At 45.4% G+C, this 17,596-nt stretch overlaps 1 protein-coding gene across 5 annotated transcripts in view; it reads left to right on the top strand.

Annotated features, from left to right (window-relative positions):
* Positions 1–17,596, top strand: part of LOC114440205 (phospholipid phosphatase-related protein type 5-like) — a 118,238-nt gene that overhangs the window by 74,942 nt on the left and 25,700 nt on the right. For 3 of the 5 annotated variants that reach the window (XM_028412534.1, XM_028412530.1, XM_028412532.1), the window contains exons 3-5: positions 1,775–1,864; positions 3,763–3,900; positions 8,878–9,008. In XM_028412534.1, the coding sequence (XP_028268335.1) occupies positions 8,940–9,008 (69 nt within the window). In that variant the 5' untranslated portion in view covers positions 1,775–1,864; positions 3,763–3,900; positions 8,878–8,939. Of the gene's footprint in view, positions 1–1,774; positions 1,865–3,696; positions 3,901–8,877; positions 9,009–17,596 lie in introns of those variants that run through there. The other 2 variants (XM_028412533.1, XM_028412531.1) reach the window with 2 other exon arrangements.

Genomic DNA, 17,596 nt, shown 5'->3' with positions numbered 1-17,596 from the left:
GTTGTAGCATGTTTATTTTAGAAACTCTAATGTTGACTGGTGGTTTTCCAACGAGCGGAGGAGGTGTGTGCCGAGCCTAATTATAAAACAAACCTGATTTATTTTCATGCAGGTTTACTACCTGTCACTTACATTACTTTGCACTGTCATGCATTCAAATGAACCTATCACTGTCCCCAGCTTGGCGTCGCCTCCATTTACATCTCATTATAAGAAGCTGCTCTACCTCCACATTCTCCGCTCCGGGACCCCATCTGGTGTGTTCACAATAACATGCATCATTTCCCTCTGTGCCTGAGGGGGTTTAGAGAAGTCGACGTGAACAAGGGACCACTTCACTGGATCCTGCGTTAGAGGGTGGAGGGTGGAGGGTGGGGTTGGTGGGTGATAATAGCCAACTGCAGCTCAGCAAATCAAATCACATGAGATGGAATTTATTTTCCAATCACAGTGAAAGAGGGGAACACCTGCTGTAGGCCCCCCCTTGATGTTTGCAGAACCTCGCCCACATGCTGTTGTGTTGATGGTCTGTCAGTAATGGCATTTTCACACACATTAGCACATTCCTTATGAGCAAGAAGCAAATTCCTGAAGGGACGGAGCTGGCATGAATTAAATAAGACTCATAAAAGAGGCTACTGAACGTGGTCTGTGTGTCGACATCTTGTGTGTGATAGTATTTTAATCCACACAACACATCCACTTCTATTTAAAACAACAACACAGAATCATGTTTGCCCGCTTCCACTGAAGAATATGAAAGAAATAGTCCTGAACACCATTTGTTTTACATTTATTCAATAACTACATATTCATAGACTGGGACAACCTAACAGTCAATATTCATTTATATACATGTGATGAGAATAAGCTTTTTGAGGATCAACTGTTCAGACAAAAGGCTGAGGATACTGCAGGAATGTGATCCTTTGTTGTGAGGTAGATTAATGAATTTCCCCTGCAGACCACAGCTGGAGCTCTCGGCATAATGATCCAGGGCAGTGTGTGTGTCTGTGTGTGTGTGTGCACTGGTGAATTGGTGTTTGGGGGCTTTGCAGGTGGAGGACGTTTGTTTTTTGCTTTTGTTGTGTTGACAGTTCATGTACAACACATAGAACGAGGGATATCTTCATAAAAACATTAAACGTTTTTTAGGAGATTTGAGCTTTTTCCCATCTTAACATCTGCAGAGTAAATATGCAGCCAGCAGCCTTTTAGCCTAACTTAGCATAGACGATGTCCTTGTGTAGGTTTTGACTAATAAAGTAACGGCTGTAGCATTTATTGTTGACTAAAATGTAAAAAATAATAGACAAGCTAGCCAACTACAGTACTACAGGGGGGGGGGTTCTGTTCGTGCATGCAGCACAAATATACAGTAAATCAGCATGACTAGATTCTGGTCCAGCACTGTGCATGAATGAGTAAATGTGTTAATGCATACAGTACATACAGCTTACTTCCTGGTGACTAGATGTGCTGTGCATGGTTCTGTGCACATGCAGAGCTCAGCAGAATCTCACAGAGGTCCAGCCCTTGTTTGCCTGGTGTCCTTCTCTTGTCTTTCATTTGTCATGCTGCTATATATTGTTCAACCTGCCTTGTTCACCCTCAGATTTCTCCTTCAGTCATTCGGGGACAGGGTTTGAGGAAAGGGGGGGTTTGGATTGGTGCATGCAGAGGGGGATGGAGGAGGGTGGACCCCTGGGACCAGGCATCCATTGAGCTGTAAACCATAACGACCCCATAACAGGCAGATTTCTCATTTCCACAGCGCTGAGGCCATATCTCATCTACGGCCATGACAATCCCACCGAGACCCATACAAGCAAGGGCAGCACACTCAGCACTGGAGGAGGGGAAGGTGAGCCTGGTGGGGGGGTCGTTTCAAAGCAAGTTTCATTGACAGATTATTTAGGGAAATATACGATTTTGATTCCAGCCCTGTGTTTTTGGTGGTATTATTTGTTGCTGCTTCTACCAAGCAGAGCCACAGTGGTTACTCATTCGTCTTTTTGATGTATTATCCTTCCTTAAATAGGTCAGAGGCTGTGTGCATAAAGAAGGACTAGTGGCTGTATTAATGCCTCTGAGGTAATGCTATATTAATGAAGAGTGGGCATGGCAGCATGCAGCCCGGCTAACATCAACCTCTTGATTCACTTAGCAGCCGCGTGTCTCTCAGAGCTGCACCTGTTCTCCGGTTAATGTCTGCACAGCATCATAAAGGTCGCTCAGACAACTGGTTTCTGATCAGAGCTTCCTGAAGAAGGTGATCAGATGTGCCTGTAGTTTTAAATGAAGCTTTGACGTGTGTTCTTAGCTATTCCAGTGGATTATTGTTACATGAGGGGAAAATCTGTGTTATCACGGTGAAAGCTTCAGGCTTTTAGAACAGGGTTAAGCCCCTTTCACATGTTCTGCCTCACCTTTCTGAGTGAAAGGTACAGAGGCTGAATGGGAGAGCATCGTTTAAGCCAACCAATAATTGTAGTTCACCCCGTAGCCTCTAGGGGCATGATCCAAAAATGATTCACTACCCATAGACACCCATGTTAAAATGTGTCTGTACAGGGGTGAGTTTATTTAATCGCTCACGTGTTTTAATTACATTAAGACTTAAGATCATTCATAAACATGAAACTGCTTTGACTGACAGGTGGGTGCCGACTCACAGTGGATGCTGCCCAGGTCGGCTCCACCTCTTTGCCTGTGTTGGAAGTTTAGGCAGACTATGACGCTGCCAACATGGTGACGGTTGCGAGACCACAGAGACTCAAAGTCTGTCTTCAGAGACCTTTGTTTGACATCACAGACCCTTCATCCATTGTTATATACTTCCTGTGGCTTCACGCTCGGGGTGGGCTGTCACTCAAAGCGGTCCTATCTCTGACTCAGCCTCCAGTGGCCACTTGAGGACTTGCAGTCTTGGTGCATTATTTAATTCAGCCTGCTTGTTTTGGATGGTTTTGTTGTGCGTCACCACTGGACCAGTTAAGATCATTAAAATTTCAAACGGTTAGCAAAGTGAGATGATGCAGTGTTTTAATATGTAATCCTGTCTGCTCCGTGTTTTGCTGGAATGTCTTTGTAGCCAGTTGTATCTGTTTTGCTTTCGTTGACCTTTAACAGTGACTTCCTGCTGTTCCCAGCTCTGACCTGTGATATTGCAGAAGCCTATAGATCAATAGCCGAGTATCATTAGCCTGCATGCAGAGCGAGCTGTGCTGCAGGCATGCAGCCGAGCAGTCTTACAAACACACACGTGCACGTGTGTGCATCCTCCTTCTTTCTGCACTTCCCTGCCCTCTTCTTAGTCTGCAGAATTCCTCCATCCTCTTATGTTTGGGTCAGGTTCATGGCCATTCAGGAAGAGGAGGACTAGATGGAGAGAGGTGAAGAAGGGGAGGGATGGAGAGGCAAAACAAGCTCTGAATACAAATGAGCTGACACACATAATGCATGCCCTCCCTCCCTCTCTCTCTTACTCCCTCACACACATGTTCTTGCTCTCTCTCTCTCTCTCTCTCTCTCTCTCTCTCCTCTGTGTCTCTTCGCTGGATCAGCGGCGCACAGGAGGAGATTCCAGCCACTTGATTTATTAGTCATCGCTGGTTGTTGGAACAAGCTAATTAAAAGGAAGGAGGGCGTGTGTGTGTGTGTGTATGTATGAGTGTGTGTGTGTATATGTGGAAGGTTTGGAGAGGCTGCTGCTGCTGCCGTCTCGTCGTCTGCTCTCTCTCACGCTTCACTGTGGACCAGGAGGAGAGGAGAGAGGAGGGAAGACAGCTGTGTGGAAGGAGATTTTCACACCACTTCACCATCATTTGTTCTGACATGGCCACTGCATAGGAATCTGGTGCCACGGCAACCGTCAGCTTTGGTGACGAGGTATCCAAGGTAAGAACAGAGGGAGGGAGTGATGAATGAGTGGCAGGCTTTCCTCTCCTCTCTCCTCGTGCCGGGATGATTTGAACCGCCTGCCCTGCAAAGGCTGTGGAAGTCACCATTTAGCCGCTGCTACGTGCCTCCTCGCCGGGTCTCTGAGTGCCTCTTGGTGTGTGTGTGTTGTGGTTTGGGGGAGTGTCTCTCTGTGGTATTCCCCAAACAGCAGCCCTAATTATCCACTGCTGGGTAAATCCTATTATGGCTTTACGCTCCTCATTTACTTTGTTCTTTTAATAGCAGCCACTTAATCAGAAAATGTTTGGTGTGTGTTTGCAAGTCGGGCATCAGGGTAGGCGCATGTTTGTAGTGTGTGTGGAAAATGTGACCAGTGATGACTGTGACTGCTCACAAATCTGGGATCAGACTTGAAAGATGCAAAAAAAAAATAATAATAATGCAGAAACATGAGAGCAGAGGTGATGACTGCAGGGGGACGGTCAGAAAGGGGCCGTCCTGCTGACACAGCCTTGGATATTTGTCTTACAATAGAGTTCTGTGGACACACAGACAGAAGAAACCCTGACTGACAGTTGGTATTTTAACGCTGCGTTGCTGCTGTGAATTCTCCCTCTTTACTGTGGATGTATACAGAAAAGGACGAGAAATGCAAGAGGATTATTTAGTAAAGCAGAAACAAGCGTGATCCAGATTGTTGTGTCCAATTAGACTTTGTGTGTGCGTGCGCTGGGGATGTGTGGTGTATGTCCTGGGGCAGGGTGGTGGACTGCAGAGGCAGAGGAGAGGACATATGGCTGCCCGGGTCTCTGCTACCTTTTGACTGGAGTGTTGAAAGCAGCAGGAGATGCAAACGTCCTGCTCTCCCTGTGTGTGTGTGTGTGTGTGTGTGTGTGTGTGTGTGTGTGTGTGTGTGTGTGTGTGTGTGTGTGTAACAGTGTTTATTCAACTTTCTCCTCTGCAGCCAGCCTGCTGTGCTGCTCTCATCTCCACCATTTTGATTTCAGCTGTGCATGTCATTGTGTGATAGTCTCTCTGGCTTCAGTCTGTTCTGTTTGTTTCTCCTCCATCATTGTCTCCCTGCTGATTCGATTATCTCTTGATTGATTGATGGATGATCAGATTAGGCCGCTTTTCATGTGGCCTCTCACTAATCAGATCAAATCTAGCTGGACTCTTCCTTCCTTCCATGGTAGTCACTAAATTACGCACACACATGATTGCATTTTAACCTGCACATCAGTTCAGTATGAGTCGTAAGAGAATGGTTTGAACGTCTTGTGTTAGCTTAGCATAAGCGCTACAGATATGAGGATGTACCCCATGATCACCTGGAAATTTTACCTAATTAGCAGCTCTGCACCCTCTTGTGGTCAGGTAAAGAAGTGCATGTTAAATCACCTTTTCAGCACTATACAGAGGAGGCAGTTACACCCCCTGAGTGGCAGGAAGCTTGTTGAGCATCAGCATTTTGTTGACTCTGACCCATGAAAAACAAAAACACATCTAAACCAGGGAAGAGATGTTGTGTGATTGAATAAATTCAATAAGAAATCCCAGATTTCATTTGGCATGCCATGTTATTTTAGTTTTAAGGCTTGTATGACTCCAGGCTACGAGCTACAGCGACAATATCAGGTGCAAATACATGTTAGAAAACACAGCTCCCAGCCACATGTCGGTGCTCATGGACTACTGGACTACTGCTTCTATGTTAAAGGTCAGGGAGGAGGTTTTAAAACTCAGTGAGAGTCGGCCAGATTTAAATTAAACACACGCCCCTTTCTCTCGGAGCTCACCCCGAAGCCACGCCTCCAATCACATGGACGCATCACCTGAAGACGAGCTGTGGTCTGTGACTTCGGCCATCATGCACGTACCTCTCTGGTGCACAGAGCAGGAAGAGAGTGACAACCAGCCAATACTCCTACAGGGTCCACCCGGAGGACTGATGATGTTTTTATGTTTTATAGCTTCAGATGATTCATATTCTTCGTTTTAATGAGAAACTGCCGAACTAATCGGTTGCTATCGGACTGTAAAGAGAAGTTACACTAATTTAACACAAAGTGCATCAGAGTGAAATCTCCTACCCGACCTTTAAGCATCAATGTCCAGTCCAACCGCCTGTAAGCAGATAATCGTCAGTTTTTATTCCTGTTCTGAAGGCAGCCATGTAGCTGCTGCTTTTACCGCTCGGTCTGGGTGAGACGGGGGTGTTCAAGCGGGGAGGTGACATCTCTTCTGTTCAGCTTCAGCTAAGAAAATGGCAGGAAGCTTGTTGCAGATGGAGGAAGTTTGAGACGTAGAAGGTCACTTGTAATGCATGTCTTTTTATTTTCATGTACAGACCTTGTTGTGTCTACATGGTGGCAGGGTTCTGAGGTCACTTATTATACGGCTTGCACTTAGCTAAGGCTCACCTTAGGCTTATTAGTAAGCCTTAGTCACCATGTATTGTTCAAAGTTAAACCTTGTGCAGATACCAGGACTATTTTTAAACCTCTTTCAGCTGTTTCTACCACGTTTTTATTGGAATATCTGCCTCTTTAAGTGCTAAGCGCTCCATTCCCTGCCTGCTCAGTGAGTCTTTTTATACATGTACATTTCCAGTGAGTGGTGTAATGAGCAGCTGCTTTTTCAAGTTACTCGCCTCTCGACCTGATACAGGGACAGTTAAATTAAGATCAGCCTCTGTTTCTATGCTCTGCATACTGAGCAGCTGATTCCCCCTCATACTAATTAAGCTGCAACTTGTCACCTCTGAGGAAAAAAAAATCACTTGTACCCAGAGAGACTGCTCAGAAGTTCCCGTTTACCCCATGAGAATATGATTTAAGGTTATTCACAGTATTTAGCTGGAATCATCTGTGGCTCGGTGTCCCACTTATCAGATATTAAACATTAAAATCTTCCACGCCTCATCATCTGGCCACCCGACACACATCTCCAGGTGCATCCGCCACCACCACCGACTCACCAGCTCACGCACGGCACCTTCTCAGCCGGTGGCTCCAACTGTGGGAGAGAAACTCTTTGTGCCGCCACCCACCAAGGAAATGAAACGCAAAGTATCACTTCCCATCAGCCTCCGGAGGAGAAGGAACAGGAACAGTTCCTCCCTCCGTCTCTCTTCTTCTCACTGTTGGTTTCCATTTCCCCAGGCTTCTGCATGTTCAGCCTGACAGCTACTTTCTCTTTTGAACACATACGCACCATTGTCCACATGCACACACACACACACACAAAAGTCCAAGCACCCTCTCTAAAAGCAGTCTTGGTTGGCACATTGCGTTGTTCTGGGGGCAGCTAAGAGCTTGGCTTCATGCCTTATTCATCCCTCAGGCCTATTCTTTCCACCAGTGTAGAAGGAATTAGGAGGAAAAAAGCTCTCCAGCACATAACACAGCACTCACTGGCAGAATAGAGGTCAGCCCGACAACTTCTGGGAAACAAAAGAAATGTTTCTACCTCTGCTCTTCTTTTCTCTAAGTACAGTAAACTTTGTGTGTATTTTCACCGAGCCTTTGAGTTTACAGTGATCAGAGAGACAACAACACATCTATGCTTGGTTTCTATCAACACATGAGACATGTAGCTTCAGAGAATAGTAGTTTACAGGAAGGAGTTATAGTCGCACTAGAAGTTTACAAAACTCCATCTGTTTTGCTGTGTCCTCTGTGGCTCCACTAAGTCCAATAAATGTGGTGACACTGTGCTGCTGGGACCCAGACACGTCTCTAACAAAATACATTCTCAGATTTGTTTAGCTGAAAAACACAGTTTTGGTATCAGAATGTTTGAAGATGAGTGTCAGGTGACAAAATGTTGTTAAGTTTGGTCATGACAACAGGATCACTGAATCTGAGGTCGCCTGAGGTCATTTCTTTCATTGGAATCAATAAACTAAAGGTGAGGAAGCACAGGTGCTGATACATTAACCCTTTAGTGTCGTTTGTTTGTGCAATACCTCTGAAAAAGGTCCAGCTAGCCCCTCAGGCAGCTGGATGGTATGGGCTGTTTGACTACAGGAGGAGCTAATCTGGTTAGCATGCTACCTTGACTTCCTGAGCTGATACAGTGTTCTTTAACACACTCAGCTGTGAGTACATATAAAAAAATCTTTGTTTGCACTTCTTCATTTTGAATCTCTGTCATGAAATCTGACTTCTTTGTGACAAAATGCAACTTAAATTTATAAAACGTATTATATGCTGACAAACATTTGTGTGCTTTAAACATGACACAATTTGGAAGCCGACCAATTATCTTTTGTATTAAAGGTCGAGTAGGAGATCTCTGATGCACTTTGTGTTAAATCAGTGTAACTTCTCTTTACAATCCGATAGCAACCGATTAGTTCGGCAGTTTCTCATTAAAACGAAGAATATGAATCATCTGAAGCTATAAAACATAAAAACATCATCAATCCTCCGGGTGGACCCTGTAGGAGTATTGGCTGGTTGTCACTCTCTTCCTGCTCTGTGCACCAGAGAGGTACGTGCATGATGGCCGAAGCCACAGACCGCAGCTCGTCTTCAGGTGATGCGTCCATGTGATTGGAGGCGTGGCTTCAGGGTGAGCTCCGAGAGAAAGGGGCGTGTGTTTACTTTAAACCTGGCTGACTCTCACTGAGTTTTTAAATCTCCTACCCTGCCTTTAAAATAAACCGCATATACCAGACATATTGTTCCTGCTTTGGTTATCATTATAAAACAATGATTCAAAACTTAACCAAACTTTAGTGATCTCAATGACAGCACTTCCTAAGTTCACTTTTAGTGCATGTGTTAAATATTCATGGTGAAATGATAAAACAGTCCCAGGAAGGATCACGCTGAATGAAGTGAAACAGCAGTGTGCTCAGGCAAAGCTCGTTTGTCTTGAATGGATTCCACTTAATCTCGCACTCTGGACGTGATCCTCGCCTGGCAGGTGGCCTGATCTGACCGACTCTCTCTCTATATCTTTCAGGCTAAGGAGACAGAGCGCTGGTCCGGTTCGAGGGGACATTTGAAGAAGCGGCGAACAGAGGGATGGCGATGGAGGAGAAGCCGGGCGTGAAGAGCAGCAGCTCCATCGTTCCCTGCTTCCTGTTTGTGGAGGTAAGCGGCAGGAACATGTCTTATGTTGCTCTGTTGCTGCATTATAGGCACCAACATTAGAAACAGGATCAAATATTAAAAAAAAAACACCTCCTCCCCGTGCAGACCCAGCAAAGGGCCTGATCCTGGTTTGATTTGGTTCGACTCTAACCCCCAGCTTGATGTCTGTCATCCAGCTCAGTGGTAAATATTTCAGGCTGAACGCTGGAGTTTGGGGGCAGCTCAGCAAACACACTGACACTCTCACTCGCCGCCACAGGTCCTGGTCTGTTCCAGCACCAAGGGCAGCCGAGGATTCTAGAAAGTGGCCACAGTTGTGCACAGCATGTTTGTGAACTGCATGATTCATCGAGGTGCTTTTGGGTGCAGGCAGAGTGGCTTTTCTTTTTGTGGGACCCAGAGTCGTGTTGTACAGATCACAACACACACACACACACACACACACACACACACAGCTTCACTCCTTGTGGAAGGCATGCTCCACATTGTTTGTGAGAGCAGTCAGACAGATGACTCAGAGGGCAGAGGAAGTCCCAGAGCCCTCACCAAATCATAACCGAGCTGGAGAATAAAAAGAACTGGTGAGGTAATCTGATTAGACAAACAGTCCAGAAGCTCGGCTTCAGCTAAGCCAACAAATCAGCTGGAGTACTCCATGCATTCGAAGCATTGTTCTGTAACAGATGAGAGGAGCTGTTTGCCTCGTTGCATTGCAGATGCATACGCAGATGTTGGCTCACGTTGGATTTGCATATTTGGTTTTATGTATATTTGTACTGATGTGACTCGATGTGCATAACAAGCTGCATTATCCTGAGGATGTGTGCAGAGATGCTGAAATCATTTCACTACAATAACACTGCTCGGACTCTAAGTGAGGGGATGCATTATATTATGGAAGTTCAAGCCCTCCTTTAGTCAGAGCAACTTATGTGTCACATCTGGGGACGTAGTAACCACCAAATGTGGAGGCTTTTCTCCTGAGGTGGTGTCTTGTGTCTCGTTATGTGCATATATGTCAATTCCACGGTCAGATCATCAGCCACACCTCCAGGTGTTCTGTCATGGCCGTCCAGCAGTAATGTTACCACCTGTTTCTCTGTGCTGGGTGAATATCGCCTGTATGTGCTGCTTATTTGTGAGGACATGTTGGACACAGTGTGTCACTGTGCTGGCTGGAAGCTATTCGTTTATTGGCCAAATATAACAACAAAAATAACATTTCTCACATCTCTCTGTCCTGCTGCTCCTGGGTATGTTTGCCGCTCTATGTGTAAGAGGGTCTCCAGCACTTCTCGTTCCAAGTGAGGCGAAAACATTCCACCATTGTGAGAGTTGGAGTGTGAACCGCAGCCTGTTCCAAACCGGCCTGTGCAGCAGAGATTTTGAGTCTCTGGTTGGTCACCTCTGGCTGTGGTCTCTCTCTCTGCTGACTGGACTGTCCAGATTTTTGGGATGCACGCTGTGTTCTGGTGCCTTTTTTACCTGCTATTCAGCAGTTCTTGCACTCTTGTGTGTAAGAAGGTGGACTGAGTGTGGAGCGACAGTGTTGTAGTCGCCCTCTACGCGAACACCTCGACACGTATTCCCTCTCCACCCACTGCTCTGTACCTCTGTGTCTTCCCAACCATAAAGAAGGGACCTGGATATGAGCCTGTCTCTGAAACACTGGTCCCTTTGGTTATAATCCACTGTAAAAGCTCCATTAGGCCACTCTGCTGCGTGCCACCCACACATCAGCTCTCAGCCCTCAGGTCTCAGTCAATTCCCTCGCCAACTCTGCATCTGTGTGTGTCTGTGTGTGTGTGTGTGTGTGTGTGTGTGTGTGTGTGTGTGTGATTGAGATATAGAGTATTTCTGTCTAGATAGACAATCAGGGCCAAAGAAAGGAGGACAGTGGCTGTAAGAGGCTTTCGTCTTCTTTGGGGAGAAAACAGTGTGTGACAGTTTCTGTGCTTTGATTCATTTATGAGTGTGGTCATAAGTGAAAGAGTTAAATTTTGTGTGTCAACAAACAAGTGAAGCACCAGTGTGGTTCCAGGAGGAGGAGGTTCAGCCTGCAGCCACGAGCGGCTGGCTCTAAAAGCGAGTGGATCTCCACAGACTCTGATGTGAAAATGTTTTTTTGTATAAAGTGTGATGCTGCACATTTTGCTTTAAGGTCCACGGTGGACTGTTCGGGACACTGCTCAGAATGGAGGTCGACATTAGAGACGCATGCAACTTTGTATAAAAGCAAGACGAGTCACAGTCTCTGTAGTTTGTTTTAGGAAATATAAAATGTATCCAATATTTTTGTTGTGATGTACAGTCAACAAAGAAACACTTAAAAAATCAAATTTGATATTATGAATGATTGTTTAATTTACTGTTAAGTAAAATAAGAAGAAACTAAGAACAGGTCCGGCCTGGCGTCCCTCCTCTGTAGGTGTTACCAGGCTTTGTGTTTCTGTCTGGTCTGATCTGTTCAGTTGTTTCAGCAGTTTAGTGTAAATAGTCCTGATACTTTAGTTTAAAATACATTATTTAATCTTACAGTCGGCCTGTTGGAATGAAGTAGAAGTGGAAGTGGGTTGGTCTCATTTTAACAGCTGTTGCTATGCAGACAGATTTCACAGATTCTCTTTTCTCTTTTTTCTCTCAGTGATTTTCAAAGGTCTGTTTTCCTTTTTTCTGACTCTGAATATTAGAAAATACCTTCTTATTATACCATTAATCTCTGGTTCTGAAAAGCTGCATTCAGCATGTGTACGACTTTATAGAAAGCACACACACACACACACACATGAGGCCAGGCTGAACTCTGTCCTTCTGTGCGCTGACGTCCCCGAGCAGTGTTCAACAGATTCACTTTTGTCTTTGCATATTCTGTCTCTGGCAGGATTTGAAGCCAGTTTTTCTGGATACAACAAGCTGGCAGTGAACATGACACTAAATCACAGCCAACCTGTGTAAACCCGTGATGCATACATGAGTGTTTCCCAGATTATGCTGGCTCAGGTTCTGAAGCAAACATCTCATCAATGATTGACTTCATGATTAACCGCCTGGAACAGGCTGATTAATCAGCCGTTCCTGCAGCGCTGGGGCAGCAAACTGTTAATAAGTGGAAGTGACCAGATAAAGATGAAGAACATGTTTTCTACTGTTTATCTCACTGGTCAGCTGATGCGTCCTGGTCTTTGCTGTATCCTGGCGTCCCTCCTGGCTCCATACTGGTGCTTCTCTGACTGGAAAATGTAAAAGGCACATTGGAGAGCAATAAGAGAGGGACAGTGGAAATAAAGTATTTACAGCATTTTCAGATTGAATGTAGATTAGACTGGAATTATACTTTGTCTGCTTGGAGTCAACTGGCAGGACAGAATCCCTTTGTTCAGTTGTATTTATATTTAAAGACAGACACACGGCCTCGCCTCTAATTCAGAATCTGCATTGACACAAACAATTAGCGGATGTCCACTCACATAAATCCTCAGAGGATGAAACGTACGGTGCGTCATACAGACCCTTACAGATCCAGCGTTAGCATGGCTAACATACCAACATATGAGTGTCAGAGACTCTAACACATGCTATGCTAACACTAAAAAAACAAGTAATTATATTCTTATTTTTTTTAAATACATTTTTCATTTCTTAGTGTCTTTATTAAAGATTTGTTTTTGTTTGAAGATAAAGACTTAAGAGATTTCAGATGTAATAGACCGATAAAACAAAACTATCATCCAAACATGTGTGTGTGTGTTTCATTATAGGCCGATGTTATATTTCAGTAAATGAAGACTAGAGCTGATTATGGATGGCCTGCAGTGAGGAAGGAAGGTGTGGCGCAGCCTATCAAGCACCCCCCCCCCTCCACACACTCAGTATTCAATATCTGTGTGTGTGAGAGAGAGAGAGAGAGAGAGAGGTGACAGTGATCCATACCAAGCCAGAAGCACCCGCTCTTTTATTTAGGCCCCTTACACACACACACACACACACACACACACACACACACCTCATCAGCAGTTACCATGGAAACCAATCAGCCAGACTCATTCTCCGTCTCTGTTCCCTTTCTTCTGACTCTTTTCATCCTCCCTGCCCTAATCTCAAGTCACAACCTTTTCTATCACTGCCCCCCCCACTCAGCCATCTTGTTCTGCGTGTCTCTCCTCTTTCATTCTGCAACGTCATTTCCCATTTTTTTCTCCCCAACCACCACTTATATGTGTTTTTTCTCCCCTTCCATTCACAGCCACACAGAACCCTTAATTTCTACTCAGCTCTGTTTTCCTCTCTGTTTGGTGACACATGCTTGTTTAAACAAGTTTAAATTATGGATACAGAACTTGGACAGATGAATGTCTCTGTATATTAACTGCACTTGCAGTTTAGAAGTACTTCCTGTTTAAATCTAACGTGCTTCTGTGGAGAACAGAGAGCTCTTTGTAAAGAGCTTCCCCCCGTTCTACCTCTTTAAATCCTGTTTTTTCAGCTCCTTTCAGTGGTTTGCACATCGACTGTCATGTGATTTATTGAAAGTTGGGTCAAATTGTGAACACTTCACCTCAGGAAACCCAGTTTAAAGAGTTTCATGACAAACTGCAGCTTTCAGGACTTTCTAATTTGATCCTTGATGCAATATATATGAAGGGTCTAAATAAAAGTAAAAGTAACTATAAGGATTATTCATGTAATGTTACTCTAAGGTGAGGCGCCTTCTCAGATTAAATGATTTTTTGGCTCCGTGCTTTGATGAGCTCAGAGCTGTCACGACTTTCCCATGTCGCAGATCATCACACACTCTCTGTTGAGTTAGCGTGGGTGTGAACGCTGCCTTTGTCACGACTAAATTACACCCATGAGCAACCAACATCTTAATCCTCCACCAGAAACATAAAATGATTTCTTTACACACATGTAATGTAAAAAGTTCTGTGTTCTGATGCTGCTCCTGGAGAATTAACCCTGCTTTTGTGCAGCATACACAGAGTTAATGTATTTCCATTCAAGCTGTTGGAGCACAGATATGCAGACATGTTGCTGCCGTTTCTCCACCAGAGGGCACTGCTGTCACACAGCTGAAGCTTTTCCACATAATTTGGGCTCTGATCTATCAACAGGAGTTGTAACACACACAGCACACAGGTTTCTTGATGAATTCACTTTGACACACACACACACACACACACTCATACAAAGTTCTCATGTCACATGCATCAATCCCACAAGCCTCATTAACACCTGAGCAACACTTCAGCATCACGGCAGCGTCTGGGGGCTCCGCCTCCTCTGTCTCTATAAATAGGTGGTGTGTTTAATGGTGGGGAACAGTCTGAAAGCTTCACACCTGTCACAGGAAGTCTCCCCGCTTCAACCAACAGTGACCCCGGACTACACCACAAACCACTCAGACATGTATGTGGAGGCCGGAGGAGACGCACAAACACAAATACATAGATGCACATCCACTCCAACAAAACAAACACGGAGTTCAAAGGGTCTGCTACAGCTGACTTTAAAAACACAGGAGTGTAGATCAATGGACGTGGACATTTGTTCTGTTAGTTTGTGTGTTAGTTTCTGTCATTGTGGTTTCTTGGTGTCCACCACCCCTTTTGTGTTTTAGTTTCCAAGAAGCTGATGAGTATAGCAAAACATTCAGCCTAAAATGTTCCTTTGGAGCCGCACTCCACATTTTCTGGTCATTCCTCATCACCAAAGAAAGCAAACTGGACTCTTTTATCTGCTGCTCCGTGCTCCTGACTTCTCCTCTGACATCACTTATTCATGAGGAGCGAGTAACACACACAGGTTGCACTGTGTGACTTGGCAGACTCAGGGCAGCTTGTGGGCTGTAATAGCTGTTATGCTGCAGTGTAATCGGTGTAATGTGCATACACAGGGTTTCCCCTGTGGTGGTGTGTGCACTGCAGAGGTGTGTGTCTGACCACAGCGCAGACACGTCTGTGTACTGGACAGGATGGCTGGCAGAGTGAGTGAGGACTGGGCTGTAGGCTGATTATAGCAGTAATCGTATTTTCTCTTGGCCCCTTTTGACTCCCTTTGCTTCAGCTGTTTTTTTCTGTTCTCACCTGCCTAACAAATACGCATCTGTCCCAGCAGCCTCACCTCGGCCCAGTTCCCATCTTTCCTTTCCTTTCTTCCTCCTGTTGGGACCCTAAATGCACCACCGGCTCCACATGTATCCCTCTTAAGCTGCACGCCATAGACTTCTACAGTCTATTTTAATGTGGCAGTTTGTCATCATACTGAGCAGGTTGTCAGCGTGGAAATAACAAAGATGCTGCAGCAACATGACAGTGTTTTGGGCCAGATCCCACTTAGACAGAATCAATCCTACAGATCGATAGAAGCTGCTGAGTGTTTAGGGGTGTGAGGCGACTGTTGTCTTTCCAGCCATCATGAATATGCTGTGGTGATGCTCGTTGTGTTTGGTGTATAGGTGATGAACACAAGTAAACACAGCAGCATGGAGGATGTTGCAGCACTTACTGTTATTAACAGGTTCTACTCCAGACAGCGCCCACTGGGTGGGTGCTACTTCAGGTTCAGATGGGCCCATCCTCACCAAGGAAAATGTAGGATGAGGTCCATATCTGCCTAATGTCTAGCCCCAACCACAGGTGAAAACAAAGCTGAACAGTGAGTGAAATGGAAGAGCTTGCAGTGTGTAGAGCAGCGATGTCTGGGTGACGCACACCCTGACCTCCTGAGTGAAAAAATGAAATGAATGAAAAAATGACATCACATACCGGCTTTAAATGTACATAGAATTAGCTGATGGACGTTCTGTGGAAGTCTGAGAGGAGGCTCTGGATCCTTAAAACTGAAACCAACTGAAGGAAAGAAAAGTATTGTTTTACACTGAACGACAATAAACTGGATGCCACACTGCTGATACATCAGATGGAATCCTCTAACTGTGTTGTTGAGTTGTTGTCTGTGTCCCAGTCCCCAGGCCTCAGCAGGACGCCTTCGCATGTATTTAGAATGATAGATTAGAGATCGGTACAGGCCACTGAGCCGTTCCAACTCCTGCTGTGGAGCCGTAGTTAGCACTGACCGCCTGTTTGTTTCCAGTTCACACACACACACACACACACACACACACACACACACACAGACACACACTAGGATGACGGAGCTCTTCCTGTGTGCAGATCTGTGTCATGGCACTGCTTGTGTTTAATGAAAGGTAGAGAAGAGGAACAAAGACACGGAGTGGGAGTAGAGAGCGTGGGTGGTGTTGGTGGTTGCGCTGGTGCTGGCAGTGTGTCGGTTGGTAGGAGGTTTTTTTGGCTTCAAACTGAGTAAAGGACTCCAAGTTACTGTAAAACAATACAAGGTCACTCTGCTGAGATCAAATGTGTGTTTCTGGGATGTGCAGCACAGGATTTGTTCAATCATTTGCAGCACCGAGGGCTGATGAACACAAGAAGACAGAGCGTACACATGTATGGTGCATTACTTCGTTCTCTGGTGATGAGATGGAGAGAAGCAGAAATAAAAAGAGGATGAGGAGGAGGAGGAAGATGTCTTCACACCATGCTTTGCACCTGTTTCCCACCGCTCCCTCTCTTTCACCTGCTCCTTTGTTTTCCTTTTTACCTCCTTCCATTGTTTTTCAGTCCCCTCCTGCGTCCTCCTCCTCCTCCTGCTCTTCCTCCTGCTCTTCCTCCTCCTCCAGGACTCCTGACATGCTGGCCAGGTGCAGTGTAGCGTGCGTTGATGGCAGACCTCTTAATGGACAGCATGGTGGACCCCTGTGCCTCTCCGTCCTTCTGCTCTAAATCCTCCATCCGTAAAAACACAAAACTGCTCTTTCAGGCAACATGGCTATAACAGCATCCAGGGACACCAGCGGCCCACCAGAGGAAGAGATCAGGACAGAGAACAACACAGAGACACAGGAAGACACATTGACCCTCGTTAGAGTCTTTCTGGGGCTGTAAATCCCGGAGAGATCGGCCGGTAAAGGCGCAATATGTAACTTTTTATGATGAATTTCGTTGTGATCAGAAGCTACTGAGCTGCTTTTTATAACACTATTGGTTCATTTTGTAGCTCTCAAAGGGACAAACAATGCTTAGCAAGACTTTCATGATAGGATGTCCGTGTCTGTTTTTCGTAAGTGCCAAAAACTCCAGTTCCTCCACTTGAGGGTCATGTTAAATGTTAAAACTGCTAAATGAAACATGCCCGAACACAAACACACCAACAGCTCACTTCCTGTGTGTTTAGCTCTCCGTGCTGTGGATGTCAAAGGGTTTCTCTCAGAGGCAGCTGGACATGTGCAAACATCCCAGCCACAGACACAGGTGTAGCATTACAGTAAATTCCCCTCACGTTAATATATTATACATGATATGGTTCATCAAGTATGGCTAACCATGTAAAGCTGTCTGCTGCTATAAATATTGTAAAGGGTTGAGGAGAGGATGTTTTTATTCAGGTGAGGAGGAGGAGGAGGAGGAGGAGGAGGAGGAGGAGGAGGAGGAGGAGGAGGAGGAGGAGGACTGGTTTCAGGAGCCGGGCTCACTGTGGTGTGTCCTTCACATGCCGTCGGCTGCTGCTGT

The sequence above is a fragment of the Parambassis ranga genome, chromosome 8 (genome assembly GCF_900634625.1).
Source record: "Parambassis ranga chromosome 8, fParRan2.1, whole genome shotgun sequence".
NCBI lineage: Eukaryota > Metazoa > Chordata > Actinopteri > Ambassidae > Parambassis > Parambassis ranga.
This window is presented reverse-complemented; position numbering and strand designations above follow the sequence as displayed.